The sequence below is a fragment of the Dreissena polymorpha genome, chromosome 6 (genome assembly GCF_020536995.1).
Source record: "Dreissena polymorpha isolate Duluth1 chromosome 6, UMN_Dpol_1.0, whole genome shotgun sequence".
In the NCBI taxonomy this organism is placed as follows: Eukaryota; Metazoa; Mollusca; class Bivalvia; order Myida; family Dreissenidae; genus Dreissena; species Dreissena polymorpha.
This window is the reverse complement of record NC_068360.1, coordinates 37,117,178-37,141,264: the sequence shown is the minus strand read 5'-3', so window position 1 is coordinate 37,141,264 and position 24,087 is coordinate 37,117,178. Positions and strand designations below refer to the sequence as shown.

Sequence of the window (24,087 nt, the reverse complement as noted above, 5' to 3'; positions counted from 1 at the left end):
TTGGAAATGAAGCCTTTTAAAACTTGAATCTAGTAAGAAAGGTCTTTGATTAAATTTAACTTTCTAAGGGTCTACAAATGTGTCAAAATACGTATCCAAGACGAAGTGATATAACGTGGTTAAGGGTTAAACAAAAATCCTTCCAAAATCTGGTAGGATTTTCTTGTGATGGCCGAGATTGTATGTGGGAGCAAGGAACGACAACTCTGCGTGGAGATTTATCAAATACATGATGATTTTTAACCACATGTTTCATTAAATGTGGTGTAATGTAACCCATTAAACGTTTAACTGTCCAGATTGTTATTATAATATTTCGATAATTTATTTAAATTCAGCGTAACAAAAAAATGGATCCAAATGTAAGTTTTGAACAGTGCAGTGAGTTAAATTGTCAGGAAGTTTATGTTCTTCGGGTGTATGAATAACAAATGTAACATCAGAAATAAACTCAATATACTTCGGACATTTCAGATTTCGGATATTGATTTATTTTTTACAAAAAATGGTTCTTCTTTCTATAATTGATTTAATAAGCAATTGAATCATTAATTGTTCTATAAGAAATGCTCAATTCAGTCAATTGCTAATTGTTACATGGTGAAATGGCCTTGAAAATGCAGTGCCCACAAGGAAATAAGAGGGCTGAACGGAAAACTGTCGTATCTTTCGGGTTGGTTGGTGGGAGCAGGGTTCAGCTATTTCTGTGTCGTTATGATAGTTAAAAAATTATTGTTCTTGGATTGTGTGCAGTGAACTAGATCAAACCAGATTAAGGAAATGACAGATAAACCAGCAAGGCTATTTTCCTTCTTTAGTAGTTGCAATAATCCAACTCCCAGCTATTGACCCTCCGGGTCTGGGAGTTGCAACTGGTTTCGCAATTTACCATAGCAAAATCTCCGCCGGGATTTCAGGCGGGGATTTATTGGTAAAATTAGCAACATTAACTATTTTCAGGCATGAATTAACACAAAAAATAGATCGTCAATATATCTATAATGAGCAAATTAAGATAACTTACATGATGTGGTGTGCTCGCAGAAGAAAGATTTTAATCAAAGTTTCAAACACGTCAAGCGTAAATGTAAATGTCAACTTGTTTGCATATCGAGCAGTTATTATTAACCAAAAGAAAAATTAAAGGAACGCATGCGGTGTGTTTACAACATGTACTAATAAACGGTTTACCTATGCTTTTCTCCGAGCATACAATTTATGTTTTTAAGAAAGGTTATTTTCAAATATTAAATATTTGTTTTAAATGGACAGAAATTTTATATATAATTTGTTCAAATTTTAATTAATACTTATGTTAATTGTATATGAATAGCGCTCAGACAACAGACATTAGGAAGAAACAAAAGGAACGATGACCCTTAGATCTGCCGTAAGGGAATTATAACACAACAGCATCTACAGCAGCAACATTTATTAGCTCTAAAGCATACAATTGCTTTTAGCCATAAACAAAATAGAAAATAACAAAAGTGTAGTGCATGGATTATAAGAATTATGAAAACTAGGAATTGATAGAAGTTACAAAAAGTAATCACTGATAAGTAACATAAGTTGTATGACTTTCAATTGATAATGACTTATTCATCAGATACTTTAATAAGGTAAGACATAAATTAAAAATTCACTTCTTAGTAACATAAGACTTATCACTTTAATATTGATATTGAGTGTAATTCATTGACTTCTGAGATAGACATTATTATACATTATAACAATAAGTAAAACACTGGAGCATGATTTAAGAACAATGATTTATATAAAACAACCCATTCAAAGTGTAACTTGTATTCATACATATATTCGAACACCATATATTCATATGTATAGATACATATAATCAGGGATTTCCCCAGGCGATTTTAGCCCAGCGGACTAAAATGCGTGCGCTTGACATTTTCACAAGAGCTTGCAAGCTTTAATCCGAATGCTGTCTACATTTTGCCAACGTTCAATCAAAACATGCACGCTCTTATCAGCGCTCTTATCAGCGGTGTGTGCATAAGGGGCATAGGTAACACATATGAACGATTTACGGGTCGTTAATGGGGATCTATTATGGTCATAATATCATAATAATGGTCGATAATGATCTATTATTACCAGTACATGTGGAGGTAGAGAAATTAAAGATATGCTCAAATTGTTTGTTTGTTTTATTTTAATTAGTTTAAACCTATTTATTTTAGCTCGATTGCATCGAAAGCCGTATGCTTTTATAAACGCTCTCGAATCTGTTTCCTGGGACTAGAACCAGTACTTGGTGTCTTTTGGGGGAGATCGAAGGAACGCTCACAGTGAGGTTTTAACCCGTGACTTCCCGATCGCTAGGCGGACACCATATCCACTACGCCACGGCGATCTTTTAAATATTTTTATTGTTAACGACTATTGCAGAAAATAAACAAGTATAAAGAACTTGCTTCAAAAATAAACCGTAACTGATGTGCGTTGCTGTTGTGCGTAATTTAAGTTATGAATACAATTAATTGGAATCAAACGTCTTATTTGATTGCTCCCGACCATTTAACATTTGTTCACACTATTTTCTTAACGGCGACTATAACTTCACAGTACCAACATTTAATATATTCAGATACAATATATACATATATATAGTTTCTTTCATATTTACGGAATTCGCTATATACCTAAAACACATTTTTCTTTAGTCTCTGTGCATGACAGAATACAATCTAATAAACGACAAGAAATTGGAAGCAAGATTTTTCATTGGTCACAGAATGTTTTTCAATCATTTTTTTGCTTTCTGTTTATTTTGGTTGTTATTTAATTTTATAATATATGACTTGACTGAAATGAACTGAGGACAAATACATAAAAATTATGAAATTTTGTGTTTTAGTAGCTCCAAAGTAGTGTGGATTTTGATTTATAACATTTAGAAAGTATATAAAGAAATCGACACCAACCGCCTGCCGCTGTGCCTGACCAAATTTCTGGGGAAATGCCAGTTCATATATATTCTTCGCTTGTTATTCTTGTCTGTGTATCATTACATTCTCATCAGTGACAATTGTCAAATGAAAAATCTCTCCAAAACACCTATCACACCAACACATCCGCATTTTGCACAGCACCTCGAACAACACTGACAAAGATCACACTCACATACAGAACAATTCTTTAAAACGCAACCTTCCCTAACGCATAACTCACTTTCACCCATCTCTTTAGTTAACAAAGTCTTTAATATGACAGCCTCAAGCACTCAACACTCTTAAACGTCTCTCTCAGTCCACTGTCTCCCACTAACGAACGACCGTAGGGATAGACAACTGCAAGGGACGGTTTCCCATCCCGGCCTGCCCTCCCCACCTCCTGCCAGTATGACAAAGGATTTCTTAGTGCACACCCGTGGACGACTAGACGAACATCCGCAATGTCAATCTGTAAATGACCAGATGTTAGATTTGTATTTTCAACACGGAACATAATGCCCACGTACTATCGACACATAATAAGTTCACCAATGCATACATACGCATTGCCCTGTATGCCATGAATTAATCGCTCTGTACTCAATCAATTTATCAATAACTTTATAATTAATTCGATAAATGAAGAGACTTCATTTATCAACAAGGTTCATGTATTCAATGTACCACATCTCCATGCCGTAATATCTAGATCAAACAAACACGTTTCGTCAATCTATTTACAGAAAGCTCGAATAGTTGGTCACATTATTAATTGTCCAGTAACTTACCCCCAATCCAAAGGCCACAGTCGCCACCACGATCTTCACACTTCCATCCCCGGAAAACTCGTTCAGGATTCGATTCTTTGATAAGTCGGTGGTCGAAGCATGGAACATCTATTTCAATTTGTATTTCAATACATGCATATACCAAAACACTCATATGCTAAACAAATTAACACATGCATTACCGCCTTTCAACTTTATGTACGTCTTCAATGCGGACTCGAAATATAAAATGATTTAATTAAACAATAGTAAATTATGCTCGATTGGTTATTGTCGGCTCAGATACTACTTCAAGTACCCTGTGTAATTAAAAAATATACTGCAAAGTATGTGGGGTACAGAAAATATATACCGGTTTTAAAAAGTATTCCGGAGTATGACCGGGTGGGTATTTTCCGTATCCGGGGTACATTGTAGAGTACTTCTGAGTAATCGGGGTACCTTAAGTAGTACCTGAGCCGACAATGACCAATTGAGCGTAAATTATGTGTGGTGTCCCTCGATCGTGGTTAGGCTTTCGCTTTCAATAAGCACGATCACACACAGGGAAATATATGTAAATTTATCAGCTGTATGTGTGTATATGGTACCCCAGGTACTATAAAGTTTACTACACTGTTCCCGGTGTAAGGAAAATATACTAAAAGAACCCCATCGTATTGCCAGGTGCCTTTAAACGTATTATTCGTACCCGGGGAACATTTAGTTTACCTAAGGGTACACGGGGTACTTTAAAGTAGTTCCTGAGCCGACAGTGACCAATTGATTATGTGTGGTGTCCCTCGTTTGTGCTTAGGTTTTCGCTTTCTGTAAATCTTTTAGCTGTATGTGTTTATATTTCATTATAACAATGCATATTCATTTCTTTGTTCTTTCTTGTTTTGTTTGTTTAGTTTCTTTTATGGTGTTTCTTTTTTCCATTTCTTTATACTTTGTGTTTGTGTGTGTGTGTGTGTGTGTGTGTATGTCTGCAATATTTTCTATGTATACATGTATATTAAATAATCTAGCCTAATAGCCGAAAACAAATGTGGAATATGTTCAATAAATATTCTAATTGGTGCAGAAAGTGTTTCATAGCATTTCAACCCTCATTCACTTAGTAAAATAGTAAAAGTTACACCAACACCACATAGTATCTTTATTTTAATAACAACTTGTTTACAATGCAAACATACGTCCGATATTATTCAACTTACTAACGGAACATGCCACTTATCCGATCGCAGCGAAATTACAGTCATAAGAATGTGTCCTAATTCAAACTACAATGTTATACACAATACAATTTCAACTGCTACCATAAGACCAGATCGTCAGATACTACTGTGAAAACAATTTGTGCAGTGTAACCCTTTCTTTCCCTTTGCTCTAATCGACAATAACAACTTCCGCCATAAACGATTTGATATCAATTTTATGTTTTGAGCATTTCTCAACAAAGTAGACGCAAATTGATGTCGATTGTAACAGGTATTGTGTTTGTAACAATGTATTAGGTTGATTTAACTCGATTTTATGGACATATGTGTGACATTATTTTTTTACATTGATTTTAATTTTACAAAGAAGAACTATGAGCTGTACGTATGTACTCATAAAAGCTCAGAGCATTCAAGAAGAACTACCTTCTTTAGTACACATAGAGGCCCTACAGTACAGGCGCCGTGTACTTAAACAAACGCCACTCGCCGCGGTCTTCATTTCACTGTGTTCGCTTACCAAATGAACCCCGCGATGGATGTCCAGATCAAATGTTCGCGGGGGCCGTTTTCAATAAGGCCAACACCGCGAATCGCCGCGGACGCATAATATCTGCCGCAGTGTTCATAGTGTCCGCTAAAAAAATAATAATTGAACATAAAAGTATTGTATTGATTCCTTTCATGTAAAAGTGATAATGAATAATGTTTTTCAGACCCATGCTCATGACAGTGTTTTCTGTCTTTTTAAATGCCTCGTATAAAAGAAAACCTTGTTCGCACATAGCGTGTTTGATTATGCAATTAACAGTTTGAAGCCGTGGAGAACTCATAACTGATTGTAGTAATCGTATTAATCTGAGTCTCTTGATTCCCCGATGCATACCTGTCAACTGTCTCAATCGCATACATGCACTTTATCCATTACTCGATAATCCCATATATGCCCGATTTCCATTTTTAAAAGCAAATTATGGGTGTGTAATATAGACGATAATATTGACAAAAATGTCAATTACACAAACGTTAGCAATTTTCGAAAGTATCAAATGAATTTCGGCATATGATTCTATTTAAAGATTTGATGAAATAAGCGTCCAATCAGGACAAGGGTATTCCAAGGCATCGTGTACAGTTCATGTTCTGAAACAAATTGTAGCCGCAAATAAATACATGTATATGCCCATGATATTTTCGTGTCCAGTTTTTATCTACAAAAAGCGCGTGAAAATAGCAGGCAAAATTGTAAAAGCTTCGTTGTGAATTTCAATTTAAGTATCGGGGTACATGTATCTCGCAAATGACTTGGAATTGGCATTGCACATTAAGTGCCGTGTACAGTTCATGAATATTCTTTTACAACGACCAATGAACAGCGTCATCTATATTTAGAATTCATTCAACATGTATAAGTAATTTTCTGGAAATCAGGAGAAAGTGAAAGCGATTCTCGAAAATAAACCAACCTTTTGTTTATTTAATTTGTCATTATTATTTATATATTGTGTTGTCTGTGTACGTTTGTTTGGTTCTCATTTGTTTTCAGCAAATCTTATGAAAATAAATATCGTAATTGTAAATGTTTAAAGCAAGTCCCGTTTCCGATATCATATACGAGAATTACTTCGATATGTTACATGAAAATGACATGTACAATTATTGTTTTGATAGACGACACGTGCTTAGCTAAAGTTTGTGTTTCGTAATACAAAGGATATTGGATTTTCTGTGCTTGTTTGGAAAATAAAACAAAGACGCAGTCGGCGGTTTTCTATAGTCCTTTTGCACTGACCAACATTATAATTGATAGTGCACATGCTTAGTTAACATTTAGGGGTAAGAAACACGGTTTCTAGACACGTTGGAAGAAAGTCATCACGGTGATCACGGGTGCTCCCGTTATCAATAGCGTGAAATCGCAGCGATTTCGGGTGTACATTGAACACTGCGGTCAGTGGTGTGTCCACCCCCCGCGAAATGTCACCCATTGGGAAAAGCGAACACGGCAGACAGGCGTTTTTGTTTAAGTACACCATGCCTGTACTTTAGTTGCAATAATTCAACTCTAAGCTTTATAGCCCAATGGGCTGCTTCGAGTTGCAATGCGCTCTCTCTTGTCCATGGGTGCAAAATGTTATCAAATATGCAAGGGTTAAGGAACACTGAAACTGCAAGAACTTATTAAAGTTTACCTATCTAAACCACAAACTCATCAAAATGGTACCATTAAAGCAAGAAATAATTGATTTTATTGACTTAAGATTTGTTTTGTACGCTGTATCCGCCATATTGGAAAATTGACCCAATATTGGTTAGGTCGCAGTACACCAATATTTTGCACGTCGAGTTATGTGCTCCAGCCTATAAAGTCAATAACGATGTGGTATTCGATACAAAATACACTGTTTCAAATTTAAACATAAACATGTCAGCGAGAAAAGTGTGTTGAAACATCGTCGTGTTTTTATAGGGTGCATGCAAAGGATTACATCCGTAGGTTGCCATTCAGGTAAATTAAACATGTTTATGAAGTTTATTCATTATTTTCCTCAATTTGTCTCCAACGACGTCTGTTTAGTGAAGCGCACGGATTCGCTGCGCTGAACTGCACCCATGTTAATGAAGGGATGCATATGGACTGCCAGAGCCGCCATAGCAAAAATTTTCAAAGGCTCTGGGAGTCCGTTTATATGGACTAATAGAGGCCCCTTCCCTATTGAGAAAGGCCCCTTTCTCTATGTCTACACCTACACATGGATTTTCTTTATTTTATATGATAACTTGTGAATTAAAATCAATATTCCACCAAATCCAACAAATATCCTGTATCTTGTTGTTGCAGGAAACTCTCATGAAGAAGAAGCTCCAAAGTTTCCTGTGCGAGATGTTGAAGTTTGGCACGGTGAAAGGGTTCAAGCATTTTGCAATGTACATGAGAGGCCGAGAGGAGATGGTGCTGAGTGTGGTAAATACCCCTCAGGTAACACTGCTGGTGTTTGTTTTATAAATAAGTTTTTTTTTTGAAAAAGTCATAAAAGGATAATGGAGTTAATAGTGGGCATAATATTAAATGAACCTTTAATTTAGCAACATTATATTTATGCCTTCAGTGTATTCAGAAAGAGGCATAAAGTGATTTTCCTGTTAGTTTTTCTGCCCATCCATCTGTTTTTCTGTCTGTCCATCTGTTCTTCTGTCTGTGCATCACAACGTCTCAAGTTAAACTGAAAATGTTGATTTTTATCTAACATCGATGTGCTTTCTAGTCCTACAAAGCTTTGTTACTTGTACAGATTATGGTTCTTTATACTTTCAACTTATCCAAATACCCTGACCTCATTTTGATATGGACCTACTTTTTGATGTATACAAATTCAGGAAGGTCATAATTCTTGGTTTTATATCAAATGAAAAGTTATCAATACCGCTTGCTGTAAGGCTTAGATACTTGTATGGATTTTTTCTATGAACACTATCAACACATTTTCATCACCTGACCTCATTTTGACCCTGACATTGACCTACTTTTGGGCTTCAACTATTTCAAATGTCTTGATTGTTTGTAAATTAAAAATGATGTGTTTAAGACTAACATCAATAATGCTTCCTTCAAAGCTTTGATACTTGCATGAATGATGCCCTTGAGCTGAAAACTACACATACATCACCTGACCGTACATGGACCTTTACATAGACCTAGTGTTGGACTAAGACTCAATCGCAAGGCCCAAAGTCTTATATAATTACCGCTTGCTACAAATCTTTGATACTTGAATGGATGTTATCCATGAACACCTTGAACACTCCCACATAACCAGACCTCAATCTTACCTGGACCAATCACCTACTTTCTGATAAACCCAATGATCAATACTGACGAGGCTTCCAGTGGGAGCATATGCTTTTGTTGTATGCAGCATCTTGTTTAATTTAGTTGTCATATTATATGATGAAACTATCATAATAACTAACAATTATTCACTTCAGATTTACATGGATTTCTCTGAAAAAAAGTGTTATCCTTTTGTTATATAGATGCTCAGAATGATTTTATTAGCTCCACTGGCCAAAGGCCAGCGGGGCTTATGTCATGGTCCTGTGTCCGTCGTGCGTGCATGCGTCCATGCGTTAACTTTTCCTTTAAACATCTCCTTCTCCTAAACTACTGGTCCATTTCTGATGAAATTTCTTAGGAATGTTCCTAGGGTGAACCTCTTTCAAATTTGTTCAAATTATGCCCCTGGGGTCAAATTTGACCCTGCCCTGGGGGTCACAAAATTGAAAATTTGCTTATATAAGGCTTATTTTGTGAAAACTTTCAATATCTTCTCGTCCATAACCATTGGGCCTAGGGCTTACAAATTTGGTATGTAGAGACATCTAATAGTCCTCTACAAAATTTATTCAAATTATGCCCCTGGGGTCAAATTTGACCCAGCCCCGGGGTCACAAAATTGAACATATGCTTATATAGGGTCTATTTTGTGAAAACTTTAAATAACCTCGTCCATAACCATTGGGCCTAGGGCTACCAAATTTGGTATGTAATTGCATCTTATAGTCCTCTACCAAGTTTGTTCAAATTATGCCCCTGGGGTCAAGTTTGACCCTGCCCAGAGGGTCACAAAATTAAACAAATGCTTATATAAGGCCTTTTTTGTGAAAACTTGAAACATCTACTTGTCCATAACTGTATGGCATAGGGCTACCAAATTTGGTATGTAGTGACATGTAATAGTTTTCTTCTTAGTTTGTTCAAATTATGCCCCTGGGGTCAAATTTGAAACTGCCCCAGGGTCCACAAAATTGAATATATGCTTATAAAGTGCTTATTTTGTGAAAACTTTTAAAACTTCTTGTCCATATCCATTTGCCCTAGGGCTACCACATTTGGTATGTAGTGACATCTTAAAGTCCTCTACCAAGGTTGTTCAAATTATGCCCCTGGGATCAAGTTTGACCCTGCCCCGAGGGTCACAAAATTGAACATATGCTTATATAAGGCCTATTTTGTGAAAACTTTAAAAATCTTCCTGTCCATAGCCGTATGGCATAGGGCTACCAAAGTTGGTATGAAGTGACATGTAATAGTTCTCTTCTTAGTTTGTTCAAATTATGCCTCAGGGGTCAAATTTGAAACTGCCCCGGGGTCACAAAATTGAATATATGCTTATAAAGGGCTTATTTTGTGAAAACTTTAAAAACTTCTTGTCCATAACCATTGGGCCTAAGGCTACCAAATTTGGTATGTAGTGACATCTTGTAGTCCTCTACCAAGTTTGTTCAAATCATGCCCCTGGGGTCAAGTTTGATCCTGCCCGACGGTCACAAAATTGAACATATGCTTATATAGGGTCTATTTTGTGAAAACTTTAAAAATCTTCTTGTCCATAAACATTGGGCCAAGGGCTACCAAATTTGGTATGTAGTGACATCTTATATTCTCTACAAAGTTTGTTCAAATTATGCCCCTGGGGTCAAATATGACCCTGCCCCGGGGGTTCACAAAATTTAACATATGCTTATATAAGGCCTATTTTGTGAAAACTTGAAAAATCTTCTTGTCCATAACCATCGTGCCTAGGGCTATCAAATTTGGTATGTAGTGACATCGAATAGTCCTCTACCAAATTTGTTCAAATTTTATCCCTGGGGTCAAATTTGACCCTGCCCTGGGGGTCACACAATTGAACATATGCTTATATAATCCTATTTTGTGAAAACTTAAAAAAAAATCTTGTCCATAACCATTGGGACTAGGGCTACACAATTTGGTATGTTGTGACATCTTATATTCCTCTACTTAGTTTGTTCAAATTTTGCCCCAGTGGTCAAATTTGACCCTGCCCTGGGGACCACAAAATCGATTATATGTTTATATAGTGCCTATTTTGTGAAAACTTTAAAAACTTCTTGTCCTTAACCATAAGGTTAGGGCTACCAAGTATGGTATGTAGTGACGTCTAATAGTTCTCTACCAGGTTTCTTCAAATTATGCCCCTTGGGTCAAATTTGACTCTGCCCGGGGGGGTCACAAAACTGAACATACGCTTATATGGGGCCTATTTTGTGAAAGCTTTAAAAATCTACTTGTCCATAACCATTGGGCCTAGGGCTACCAAATTTGGTATGTAGTGACATCTAATAAACCTCTACCTAATTTGTTCAAATAATGCCTCTGGGGTCAACTTGACCCTGCCCCGGGGGGGGGGGTCACAAAATTGAATAAACGCTTATAAAGCACCTATTTTGTGAAATCTTTAAAAATCTTCTTGTCGAAAACCATTTGGACTATGGCTACCAAATTTGGTATGCAGTAACATCTTATAGTCTTGTACCATGTTTGTTCAAATTATGTCCTTTTGGTTTAATTTGACCCTGACCCGCGGGTCACAAAATTGAACATTATGAACTCTTATATCTTGCTTATTTTGTGAAAACTTTAAAAATATTCTTGTCATTAACTCTAGGACCTAGGGCTACCACATTTTGTATGTAGTGAGATACCTCTACAAAGTTTGCCCAAATTATGCCCCTGGGGTTAAATTTGACCCAGCCCAGGGGGTCACAAAAGTGTACATGTGCTTTAAAAGGGCCTATATTTAAGTATTTGCACATGCAGAGAATATTTGTTTCAGCCTTTTTTTCAGCAGTGGAGCGATACAGGGCCATCATGTCCCTCTTGTTATTTTATATTTTTAAATCAGTAAATTTTGTTTGTAAGAAAAATGCAACAAAGGCAAATCTTTTACAAGAGCTGTTTTATAAAGTTGTGGAATTCTATTTTCAAAATTCAGTATTTCAATCAATGTGCATGACATCAGAGAGACACATATTTGAAGCTTAACTTATTCATTATTTTATATCCTCATTGTTACGTTTTATATTTGTGATTTATACTTAACAGATGTTGAGTTCAGCCACACCCATCGCTCCGGAAAGCCTGCCCGTGGATAAGAGGAAACTCTCCAAGTCTGAAAGTTTCAGCTCTATGAATTTACCTTATGACCAGTAAGCCTTACCACTTATATTCAGTCTTTTTCAGTTTAACTAACTTCTGATTTTGAAAGATGTCCAACTTTAATTATACATGTAAGCCTTCAGTACTGTTGTAAATCTATATCCATATAAAGGGATATGATTGTATGTGGGTTGCATCTAGCTCGCAAAGTATATACATGTATGCCAAGAAAATAGAAAATCAAAGCGCTGAAGGCACTGAAGTTGTTCGCTGTTGTCGTCCTTGATTAGCTTGTGCGTATTGCGAAGGCTAATCATTGTGCACAGGCTAATCTTATTTGACGTGCATTAAGCCCCGTTTTCCCTGAAAGCAGCCAATATGTACAGATTTCAATGATAAACACTAGACTGGCCAATGTCCTCTTACAAGCCGGTATATACACTCACTGCTAGAGGGTATATACACTCACTGCTAGAGCAGAATTATTTGTCGTCTGCTGCAGACAGGCAGCCGTAATCCTCCCTAGCAGAGTGAGTTGTGGTTCTTACCGTACTTAAGGCTTCTTATAAGCACATACTGATTTGCAAAATATGTTCTGTAAATTTAGCTGGCCAATAAAGGGGCCAACTAATTAAATATGTGATGAGGGCACCAGTGTTCGAAATATTTCTTTCACTTTTGCATATATTCTCAGCTTTCTGTGTTTGTTACCATTGGATTTAGTCAAAACATAAATTATATTAATCATTAAAATTTAATTAGTGTTTATTGATATAAAATACTTTTTGCAACACAATGCTGATAACAATTTATTTTTTGTTAATTAACAGAAGGTACTTTTTACAGCACAATGTATAAATTTTATATTTGAATTCAATAGAAGTGTATACCTTTGCTATAAATGTATATAAATATAACCCCTAGGTCGGTAAGTAAGTAAACAATAAACATATTTAAAAAAAGTAAAACTTCAATATCATGTAAATGAAATAACACCTAATTAAACATTTCAATCCTTTGTTTGAAGCTACTGTTTGAAATCAATACAATTTGTTCCAATATTAGACATATGATATTGGAACTCACTTGGAAATAAATTTTCTTAAAATTAATATAAGAAAATTAAAATGCAGCTAAACATAACTAAAAGTCAACAGTAAATCAATCAGACTCTAACTTGTTCACCAAAAGGAACATATCCATGCCTAATTTCGCTGATTACACATTTTTTCCATACTTGTAGACGGTCCCTTATGTTGTCCATCCGATCTCAGATGATACTGAGCACACACGGGGTCAAGGACGTGGGCCTCCCACCTGCGTCTCCCAGCGAGGAGGAATCCCTGGTAACGGTGAGTCCCTAGTAATAATGAGTCCCTAGCAACATAAAAAGCTTACCAACAGTGAGTCACTTCCAATGTTGAGCCCCTACAAATGGTGAGTCCTCATCAACACTTAGTCCTTCACAACAGTGAGTCCTTGGCAACAATGATTCCTTAGCAACATTAAGTCCCTAGCAGTAGTCAGTCTCTAGCAACAGTGAGTCCCCATCAACAATTAGTCTCTTGCAAAAGTTAGTCCCTAGCAGCAGTAAGTCCCTAGCAACATTAAGTCCTTATCAACAGTGAGTCTTTAGCAACCATAAGTCCCTAGCAACAGTGAGACTCTAGCAACAGTGAGACTCTAGCATCAATGAGTCCCTAGTAACAGTGTGTCCCTAGTAACATTGAGTCCCTAGAAACAATGAGTCCCTTTGCAACAGTGAGTCTGAAGCAATTTTGAGTGCCTAGTCCATAGTTACAGTGAGTCCCTAGCAACAGTGAGTTCCTAGCAATGGTGAGTCTCTTGCAACAGTGAGTCCCACGCAATATTGAGTCCCTAGTAAAAGTGAGTTCCTATTGACAGTGAGTTCCTAGCAACATTGAATCCCTGGCAATGGTGAGTGCCTTGCAATAGTGAGATTTCAAGAATCGTTAAGTCCCCACCAAGAGTGAGTTCCCAGTAACAGTGAGTCCCTTGCAACAGTGAGATTTCAAGCAATGTTGAGTCCATAGCAACAGTATGTCCCTAGCGTAAGTGAGTCTCTCATCAACAATAAGTTCTTAGCAACAGCGAATCTTTAGCAACAATCATTCCCTATGTTAAGTCCCTGGCAGTAGTAAGTCCAAGGCAATAGTGAGTTGCAAGCATCAGTGAGTCCCTGGCAAAGGTGTGTTCCTAGCAACAGTGAGTGCCTAGCAACAGGAAGTCCTTAGCAACAGGACGTCCCTAAGAATAATGAGTCCTTAGCGATAGTGAGTACCTAGCACCAGTGCATCCCAAGCTACACTAAGGCTGTAGATACAGTAAGATTAGACTTCATACTTTGCCTTGTCCTTGGTTTTAAGTGATGTCCTTCTTTAAGAAGATATTCCTCTTTGTTAATTCTAAGGATGCTTTACAAAAACATTTCTAAACATTATTAGTTGTATTGAAAGATGAACAGATTTGGTGCACTCAGTAAGCATTTATAGTATTTCGCATTCCTTGATTTGTTTCCCAGACCTGGTGTATGGCAACATTTAGTTGTGAACTTCACCTAGGGATATTTGGTCTCTTGAAACATTGAACCTTGCTATAGGGAACAAGATAAGAAATTAAAACACATGAACTATGTGATAGCATGTGATGTAGGAGTATAAGCCCTTACACCGTTCCTACTTACAAAGTAAAAATGGCTTTTGCAAACAGCATAAAACCTGAACAGCCTGGGATTAACTCGCAGTCAGTTCAGGTTTTATGCTGTTTGCTACTCATCAGTATCTAGGGGTTGGAATTAAAGCTTTTAAAACTTCAATCTAGATGAAAAGCTCTATAATTTAAATTAACTTTTTAAGTGACTGCAAATGAATGAAAATACGTATCTAAGTGGTAAAGGGTACATGTCTTCAGTGTTGGTACTATTGTGCGTTCCTGTCTCTGCAGGATGACAGGTCCACTCTGTTCCTCATAGCTGGCTATGGCAGGTACAGCTGTCCGTACGTCTGGGTGCGCTCCAACCATGAGAGACTTGTCAAGCTCACGGGAAGCTCAAGGGAGAAAGACTGCCCACTGAAACTGAAGTCAACACTGAAGTGGAAAGATCAAGGTCTGCTAATCCTATGGTCTCTTTACTTAGAAATTGAACTTTCTGTAGTTGAATTAAGCCTTTTTTTGCTGAATTTTCTCCTTTTGTTGAATTTTTGTTTCTTGCTCTAATATTTATAAGGCAAAAATTGGGGCTTATTCCGCTGAAAGTTTTATTTTGATAACTTGATTATTTTTGGAAATACATGTATACTGTCTTTAGTATTTTCATTCTTTTATTAAATCAAAATTAATTGTATTAATTTTGCTAAAATTGTTAATACAATTTTGATGCCAGTCTCAATAGAAACAATACTTTTACTTTCCCAATAGGTGTGGGCGTTAATTTAGACAATTTAAAGTAAACAAAAGAAATGAACATGCACTTTTTAGCTCGGCGTTTTTGGAGAAAACCGGAGGTATTGTCATAACCAACTCGTCGTCCTCCGTCTGACGTCCGCCGTCCGCGTCATGCTAAAACCATAACATTTTGGCTCTAAAATCAAATTGCTTCCACCTACAACTTTGAAACTTCATATGTAGATGCACCTTGATGAGTTCTACACGCCACACCCATTTTTGGGTCACTAGGTCAAAGGTCAAGGTCACTGTGACCTTTAAAAAAAAAAAAAATTCTGACAAGCTTTCCTTATTCAAAACTGCACCCGTAGCCGAGCGTGGCACCCGTGATGCAGTGCTCTTGTTGCATATTGTGTTCAATTGGGGAAATCAATATTCTCTAGGTTGCAATCAGTTTGTTAAGCATTATCCAGCAGTATCCACTCTGCCAGTAAAGTTACAGATGGTTGCCCTAAATTATTTTATATTTGAACCACGCTCTGGAAAAGCTGGACTTAATTCATTGGCGTGAAGTATTTCCCAGACTAGCCTGTGCAATCTACAGAGGCTAATAAGGAAAAACTCTTTCTGCCTTGACTAGATTTTTGTTTGGAATAGAAGCCCTTTAAATGAAGTGTTTCATAAGAGCCGAAAGTATCTTCCGTGATTAGCCTGTGCAGATCGCAGAAGCTAATCTGGGACGATACTTTACGCATATGCATTTAGCCCTGTTTTCTTAAAGTGTTTGGAAACATCTCCATATTTTGTAGATATCTTTGTGTGGGACATTGTTGCTGAGCTGGTGAAGCTGTGTACATACCCTTCCCCCAGGAATCCCTTCGAGATTGACTTTGACTACTTTAAACTCCTCCCGCTTTCCGAAAAGGTCCTGGCAACGGTCGCCATGATGAATGTCCTGCAGAAAATACTCGTGTACACTCCTGATCATAAAATATATGCTGGTCAAGGTATTGTACTGAAAGTTGTGGTATACACATGAGCCTCCCTTTGGGAAAACGGGGTTCAATGGATGTGCTTAAAGTGTTCTCCCAGATAAGCCTGTGCACTCCGCTTTTATTGTATTTTTGTTGAAAGGAAGTCTCTTCTTACCAAAAGTCCCGTGAAGGCGAAATCTGTCGTCCCTGATCAGCCCTCATTATGCACATGCATTAAGCCCTGTTTCCAAGACCTTGGCTCATATATGATTAAAGTCTTTTACTCTGTTCAAATAAGTCTTTCAAATAATTGAAAATAAAATATTTTTGTAAAAGTTAAGAATCGTCAGCCTTTTAGAGTATGGAATTGTTATTATCATAAGGAAATTACCCCATGGTTACAGCTTATTAGCTCACCTGAGCAAAATGTGCTCATGGTGAGCTTTTGTGATCACCTTTTGTCTGTTGTGCATTGTGCGTCGTGCAGCGTCAACATTTGCCATGGTATCACTCTAGTGGCTACATTTATTGTCCAATATTCATGAAATATGGTCAGATTATTTGTGCCAATAATATCTTGGACAAGTTTGAAAATCGTTCCTGTTGGTTGAAAAACATGCCCGTCAGGGGGCTTTGCATTTTTCCTTATATGACTGTAGTAAAACCTTGTTAACACTCTAGATGCCACATTTATGCATAGTTCCTACAGTCGTATTTTCAAGCAATCAAATAGCGGTACTGTATTTGCTGCCAGACAGCTTGTTGCTACCGCTTCACATGCCGTTCGTTAAATCGAAAGTGAAAAGTGTTGCTAACGAAAGTATTAATCAAATAATTTCAAAATGGTACGAAGATGTGCATGGGGGACATGCAAGGCCGATGCCCGATTCCCTGATAAATTGAATGGTGCAAAATTTATAAACTTCCCTAAGCCAAAAACAAAGTTAGAAAAATGTTACAGATGGATTAAATCCTGCGGTCGTCCACTACTCCTATAAATAATTAGGTCAATATATATCGACCTCATATCGTTTAACGTCATTTTGCAATAGCAGCGCAGAATAATCGTGGACTAATTATTTAACATAAAATATAAACATTATTTTACTAGTTGCATTAGAAGAATGTTTATAAAAACTTACAAGTAATGATATTGCAGGCCTGAAAAGACAACCACTGTTCAAATTCCATATTGTTGCCATAAAGCACTGTGTAAATTGAAAGTTGCATAATGTAACCTCATTGGTCGGTTATAAATACCTTGTTTCTCTATACATAGTATTCGATTTAGACGAAAATAATAGTTTACGTGGAATGTCATATTAGTTTTCCATTAAAACTTTGATCTTTCCGTGTGTGTTTATTGATGTTATTAATTATGTTATCTACTTATTTTTTGTATTTCATTATGAATTATATAGTGTAGCCCTTTTTGTTAACTGTTTTTAGCAAAAGATTCGCGCCTTAAGATTCGAAAAATTGTTTAAGCGACACTTTCATTCCAATGTTTAATGTAAATAGTATGTAATGATAACTTTATTTTTTGGTATTAATAAATTGTATTGACATGTTTGATTCTATACTTGAAAAGGTGTTTTGTACAAGATATCGCTGATATTGTCAAAAGTGTTTAGTCTTGTACAAGATGTCGCTGATATTGTCAAAGGTGTTTAGTCTTGTACAAGATGTCGCTGATATTGTCAAAGGTGTTTAGTCTTGTACAAGATGTCGCTGATATTGTCAAAGGTGTTTAGTCTTGTACAAGATGTCGCTGATATTGTCAAAGGTGTTTAGTCTTGTACAAGATGTCGCTGATATTGTCAAAGGTGTTTAGTCTTGTACAAGATGTCGCTGATATTGTCAAAGGTGTTTAGTCTTGTACAAGATGTCGCTGATATTGTCAAAGGTGTTTAGTCTTGTACAAGATGTCGCTGATATTGTCAAAGGTGTTTAGCCTTGTACAAGATGTCACTGATATTGTCAAAGGTGTTTAGTCTTGTACAAGATGTCGCTGATATTGTCAAAGGTGTTTAGTCTTGTACAAGATGTCGCTGATATTGTCAAAGGTGTTTAGTCTTGTACAAGATGTCGCTGATATTGTCAAAGGTGTTTAGTCTTGTACAAGATGTCGCTGATATTGTCAAAGGTGTTTAGTCTTGTACAAGATGTCGCTGATATTGTCAAAGGTGTTTAGTCTTGTACAAGATGTCGCTGATATTGTCAAAGGTGTTTAGTCTTGTACAAGATGTCGCTGATATTGTCAAAGGTGTTTAGTCTTGTACAAGATGTCGCTGATATTGTCAAAGGTGTTTAGTCTTGTACAAGATGTCGCTGATATTGTCAAAGATGTTTAGTCTTGTACAAGATGTCGCTGATATTGTCAAAGGTGTTTAGTCTTGTACAAGATGTCGCTGATATTGTCAAAGGTGTTTAGTCTTGTACAAGATGTCGCTGATATTGTCAAAGGTGTTTAGTCTTGTACAAGATGTCGCTGATATTGTCAAAGGTGTTTAGTCTTGTACAAGATGTCGCTGATATTGTCAAAGGTGTTTAGTCTTGTACAAGATGTCGCTGATATTGTCAAAGGTGTTTAGTCTTGTACAAGATGTCGCTGATATTGTCAAAGGTGTTTAGTCTTGTACAAGATGTCGCTGATATTGTCAAAGGTGTTTAGTCTTGTACAAGATGTCGCTGATATTGTCAAAGGTGTTTAGTCTTGTACAAGATGTCGCTGATATTGTCAAAGGTGTTTAGTCTTGTACAAGATGTCGCTGATATTGTCAAAGGTGTTTAGTCTTGTACAAGAAGTCGCTGATACAAGATGTCGCTGATATTGTCAAAGGTGTTTAGTCTTGTACAAGATGTCGCTGATATTGTCAAAGGTGTTTAGTCTTGTACAAGATGTCGCTGATATTGTCAAAGGTGTTTAGTCTTGTACAAGATGTCGCTGATATTGTCAAAGGTGTTTAGTCTTGTACAAGATGTCGCTGATATTGTCAAAGGTGTTTAGTCTTGTACAAGATGTCGCTGATATTGTCAAAGGTGTTTAGGCTTGTACAAGATGTCGCTGATATTGTCAAAGGTGTTTAGTCTTGTACAAGATGTCGCTGATATTGTCAAAGGTGCTTAGTCTTGTACAAGATGTCGCTGATATTGTCAAAGGTGTTTAGTCTTGTACAAGATGTCGCTGATATTGTCAAAGGTGCTTAGTCTTGTACAAGATGTCGCTGATATTGTCAAAGGTGTTTAGTCTTGTACAAGATGTCGCTGATATTGTCAAAGGTGTTAAGTCTTGTACAAGATGTCGCTGATATCGTCAAAGGTGTTTAGTCTTGTACAAGATGTCGCTGATATTGTCAAAGGTGTTTAGTCTTGTACAAGATGTCGCTGATATTGTCAAAGGTGTTTAGTCTTGTACAAGATGTCGCTGATATTGTCAAAGGTGCTTAGTCTTGTACAAGATGTCGCTGATATTGTCAAAGGTGTTTAGTCTTGTACAAGATGTCGCTGATATTGTCAAAGGTGTTTAGTCTTGTACAAGATGTCGCTGATATTGTCAAAGGTGTTTAGTCTTGTACAAGATGTCGCTGATATTGTCAAAGGTGTTTAGTCTTGTACAAGATGTCGCTGATATTGTCAAAGGTGTTTAGTCTTGTACAAGATGTCGCTGATATTGTCAAAGGTGTTTAGTCTTGTACAAGATGTCGCTGATATTGTCAAAGGTGTTTAGTCTTGTACAAGATGTCGCTGATATTGTCAAAGGTGTTTAGTCTTGTACAAGATGTTGCTGATATTGTCAAAGGTGTTTAGTCTTGTACAAGATGTCGCTGATATTGTCAAAGGTGTTTAGTCTTGTACAAGATGTCGCTGATATTGTCAAAGGTGTTTAGTCTTGTACAAGATGTCGCTGATATTGTCAAAGGTGTTTAGTCTTGTACAAGATGTCGCTGATATTGTCAAAGGTGTTTAGTCTTGTACAAGATGTCGCTGATATTGTCAAAGGTGTTTAGTCTTGTACAAGATGTCGCTGATATTGTCAAAGGTGTTTAGTCTTGTACAAGATGTCGCTGATATTGTCAAAGGTGTTTAGTCTTGTACAAGATGTCGCCGATATTGTCTAATTCAATAACTGTTAATATTCTCAATATTGTTTAAGAAATTGAATAGTTAATGAATTATCACATTGTCTATTTATTTTGTTTTACTTAATTGACGTGTTCTTACTTTATTTATAAATGTATACACTTTATACAGCTTTTATATTTTTTGTCCGTTGCATTCAAATCCGTAAATACTTATTAAACCATTGAGATTTTAGATCATGCTGTAATTTTAACCAGCAAAAAATCGTACACAAAATCAAAAGGTAAAAGTTTAATATTGATTGAACTGATAAAGCACGAGATCAACGACCAAAGACTAATTATTAAGACCTCTATTTAAAATTCTACCTGCTAGTTTATCATAATTTGGTAGGAATTAAACTGAAATATTGTCAGAAATATTTACGAGCATATCAGATACTTCAGCATGAGCGGACGCCATTTTGGATGTAGCGTGTGAAGCGTAGCAACAATCACTAAGGACGGGTCAGTGAGCGGAACTATGCATTGTCTGATCATCAAGAAAGTTGGTCAGAAGATTTGACCCAATGCTATCTTGGACGAGTTTAAAAATGGTTCCTGTTGGTTGAAAAACATTGTTGCCAGGGGGAAGGGCATTTTTCCTTATATGGCTTTAGTAAACCTTTGTTAACACTCTAAAGGACACATTTATCATCAGATTTTCATGAAACATGGTCAGAATATTTTTCCCAATACAATCTTGGACGAGTTAAAAAATAGTTCCAGTTGGTTGAAAAACATGGCTGCTAGGGGGCTAGGCATTTTTCCTTATATGGCTATAGTAAAAAATGTATAGTCCAATCTTCATGAAACTTGGTCACAACTTTTGTTCTAATGAGTTTGAAAATAGTTCCCGTGTATTGAAAAAACATGGCCGCCAGGGGGTGTGGAATTTATCCTTATATGGCTATAGTAAAACCTTGTTAGCACTCTAAAAGTTAAATTGATAGATTACTCTTCATGAAACTTAGTCAGAACATTATTTTATTCTAATGATATTTATTTGGGCTGCACAGAACAGGTCAGTTCCTTTTTATCTCAGGTGAGCTACTTTTGGCCTTTCAGGCCCTCTTGTTTCTTTTGAAGTGTATTGTTTTTGTCGAGAAACCGTTTTTGTCTACCCACCATTTATCTTGTGTTTTCCAGTGTTTGAAGAGCTTCAATTGATCACTAAACAACATTTCACCGCCCTCGAATCTCTAGTCAAAGACAATGGCCTACCAGCAGTGCTGCAGCAACAACAACAACATCAGCAGCAGCAGCGACAACAACATCATTCTGGCCCCACATCAGCTCCTGTTGGCCCTGGTCGGACCCGCACCACTTCATACAACCAGCCTAACTCCGCCCCTTCTTACAACCAGCCTTACTCCGCCCCCTCTTACAACCAGCCTAACTCCACTCCCTCTTACAACCAGCCCAACTCCACCCACTCTTTCAACCAGCCTACCTCTGCCCCACCAACCCAGTCATATGGCTATACCCATACCACTCGTGCAATGTTCTAACCTTGTTAATAATACTATTTACTGGTATATGAAATTCATAGAATTTTAAAGACAGGATATATCATGTCTCATGTTCTTAAATTACATTATCTTCACTTGTGGAATAAATATCAGACATAAGCATGTGAGTGAAGTTTGAAATAAATAGTTTAATTTTTATTTATAATGAATATAGTTTATAATGCATATAGTTTAAACAATATGGGGCTTCAAAAAGAAAAACATTTTCATGTAATAGTCAAAGCATTTTAAGGATGATTTTGTTGGTAAGGAATGGACGTTATGAGCATTATCAGCAATCTCATTCCCTTGATAGATTAACTTAGACAAACTGAAAATAGAAGCAAAATGTGTTGTTGCCAGTTTGCTAGTCTGATGTACCATTAAGTTTGACTTGGTTTTATTTGAAAGTTAAGTTCATAGGCTGCATACGAGAACTAACAAATTATTTTCATAAGCATCTTATGTATTTGTTTGTAAATTGTCATTTACTGAAAACATAAATGCTTTTCTCAAGCTTTCACTATGTTATAAGTCCCATAGTATTTTCTTCACATCATGCACGCATTTTCAAATAATGGTGAGCCCACCTGTTGGAGACAGGTCTTTATTTCTTGATCAGAAAACAAATCTTTGCCTTTCTGATGCTTGGCTATTCAATAGCTGAGGCTTACACCTTTATTAAATTTCACGTGTTAGAAGTCCAAATATTGTCTCTTTACTGATATGTAAAGTATGGTTGAACAAAACAAAAGTCATGCTTTCATGGTGCAAATCTATACATGTTTTTGTTTCCTCCTTGAATATAAATATTTTAATGTGCTTTGTTGTCATAATAATTATTGATGATTTTGTGAAATTGTTGATTTGGTGCATTTGTTCAAGTATAAATTTATGTCATCTGAGTATTATCTTGTGAATTATTTTACAATTTATGTGTATTCACTTGAATGTTATATGAGTACTATAGCCCTTTGTTATCACCAGCTGAAGGCGTAGGGATATAACATTGGCCTTTTCTGTCTGTCTGTTCATCAGTTTGTCTGTCAGCCCGTCTGTCTCAATTTTTTGTTTGGCGGGGGATATTAATTGAACCAATTTGCTTGTCATCTGTGTATTATCTTATGAATGATTCTACAGATTAGGTGTATGCACTTGAATGTCATATGCTTCTAAAACCTTGGTCTGTGATAGGACCCTATGACATTCAACTTGTATTTTCATATTGGTTTCATATTTCTTACTCTACATGATTTGAGTGACAATTATACGCCAGTTGTTAAAAAAAAGTCCTGTTATGGGAACACCCGTACTGGCAGGGGGAGGAGGTAGGTAGGTGGGCGGCGAACAAAATTGTTTTGAGCATAACTTTGTCCAGCATGGATGGTTTAAAAAAAACTTAAAATTATTAATCAGAATGATAAGACGAATGTTGCGCAACAAAACCAGGCTCCTGAACAGAATGAGAGTTACTTACTCGCAGGCTGTTCTGGTTTTATGCTGTTTGCACATAACATTTTCACTTTGCTTCCGAGTGGGACAGGGTTAAGTTGATTATGTCTGTCCTTCGGTTTGCCCACAAAGTTAGATCCTGGATTTCTTTGAAAGAACATAAGATACTTTGACAAAACTTTGTATACTTATACACCATATTCTAGGAATACAGGGTCTAATGCATGTGGGTAGTGTCATACCAGATTACAGGCTTATTTCCTACCAGTCCAGATTTTAGCCAAAAGGGAACTTCTTTAACCCTTACAGTGCGGGAACCGAGTTGTGAAGGCCTTTGCAAACAGTTTGGATCCAGATGAGACGCCACAGAACGTGGCGTCTCATCTGGATCCAAACTGTTTGCTATTCTGATAGTATTCTTTGGAAAAAAAAGAAGAAAATGCTAATTTTAGAAATTCTGCAGACGACATTTTAGCAGACGACAAATTTCCCAGCATGCAAAGGGTTAAACAAAAAATACAATACAGTGAAGTGTTTTCCCTGATTAGCGTGTGCATACTCCGCTGGCTTTCCTGAGAGGACATTACACACATGCATAAGGCCACGTTTTCCCACAGTGGGGTTCATTTATAATTGCAACACGAGTGAGTATAGTTCACAACTTTGTGTTTTTTACCACAGGCCAAATGTCCATTCTAGTATTCAAAATAAAC

At 36.7% G+C, this 24,087-nt stretch overlaps 1 protein-coding gene across 1 annotated transcript; it reads left to right on the top strand.

Annotated features, from left to right (window-relative positions):
* Positions 1 to 259: 259 nt before the first annotated feature.
* Positions 260 to 23,674, top strand: LOC127833664 (uncharacterized). Its single transcript, XM_052359064.1, has 8 exons — positions 260 to 362; positions 7,793 to 7,930; positions 11,858 to 11,961; positions 13,155 to 13,263; positions 14,876 to 15,038; positions 16,126 to 16,323; positions 21,561 to 23,492; positions 23,581 to 23,674. The coding sequence occupies exons 1-7, from the start codon at positions 351 to 353 to the stop codon at positions 21,920 to 21,922; spliced, it is 1,086 nt and encodes a 361-aa protein (XP_052215024.1). The 5' UTR covers positions 260 to 350; the 3' UTR covers positions 21,923 to 23,492; positions 23,581 to 23,674.
* The last annotated feature ends 413 nt before the right edge of the window (positions 23,675 to 24,087 follow it).

Coding starts and splice junctions, on each gene's coding strand:
- LOC127833664 (XM_052359064.1), top strand. Junction 7,931..11,857: donor GTGTGGTAAATACCCCTCAG/GTAACACTGCTG, acceptor TATACTTAACAG/ATGTTGAGTTCAGCCACACC. Junction 13,264..14,875: donor AGGAGGAATCCCTGGTAACG/GTGAGTCCCTAG, acceptor CTGTCTCTGCAG/GATGACAGGTCCACTCTGTT.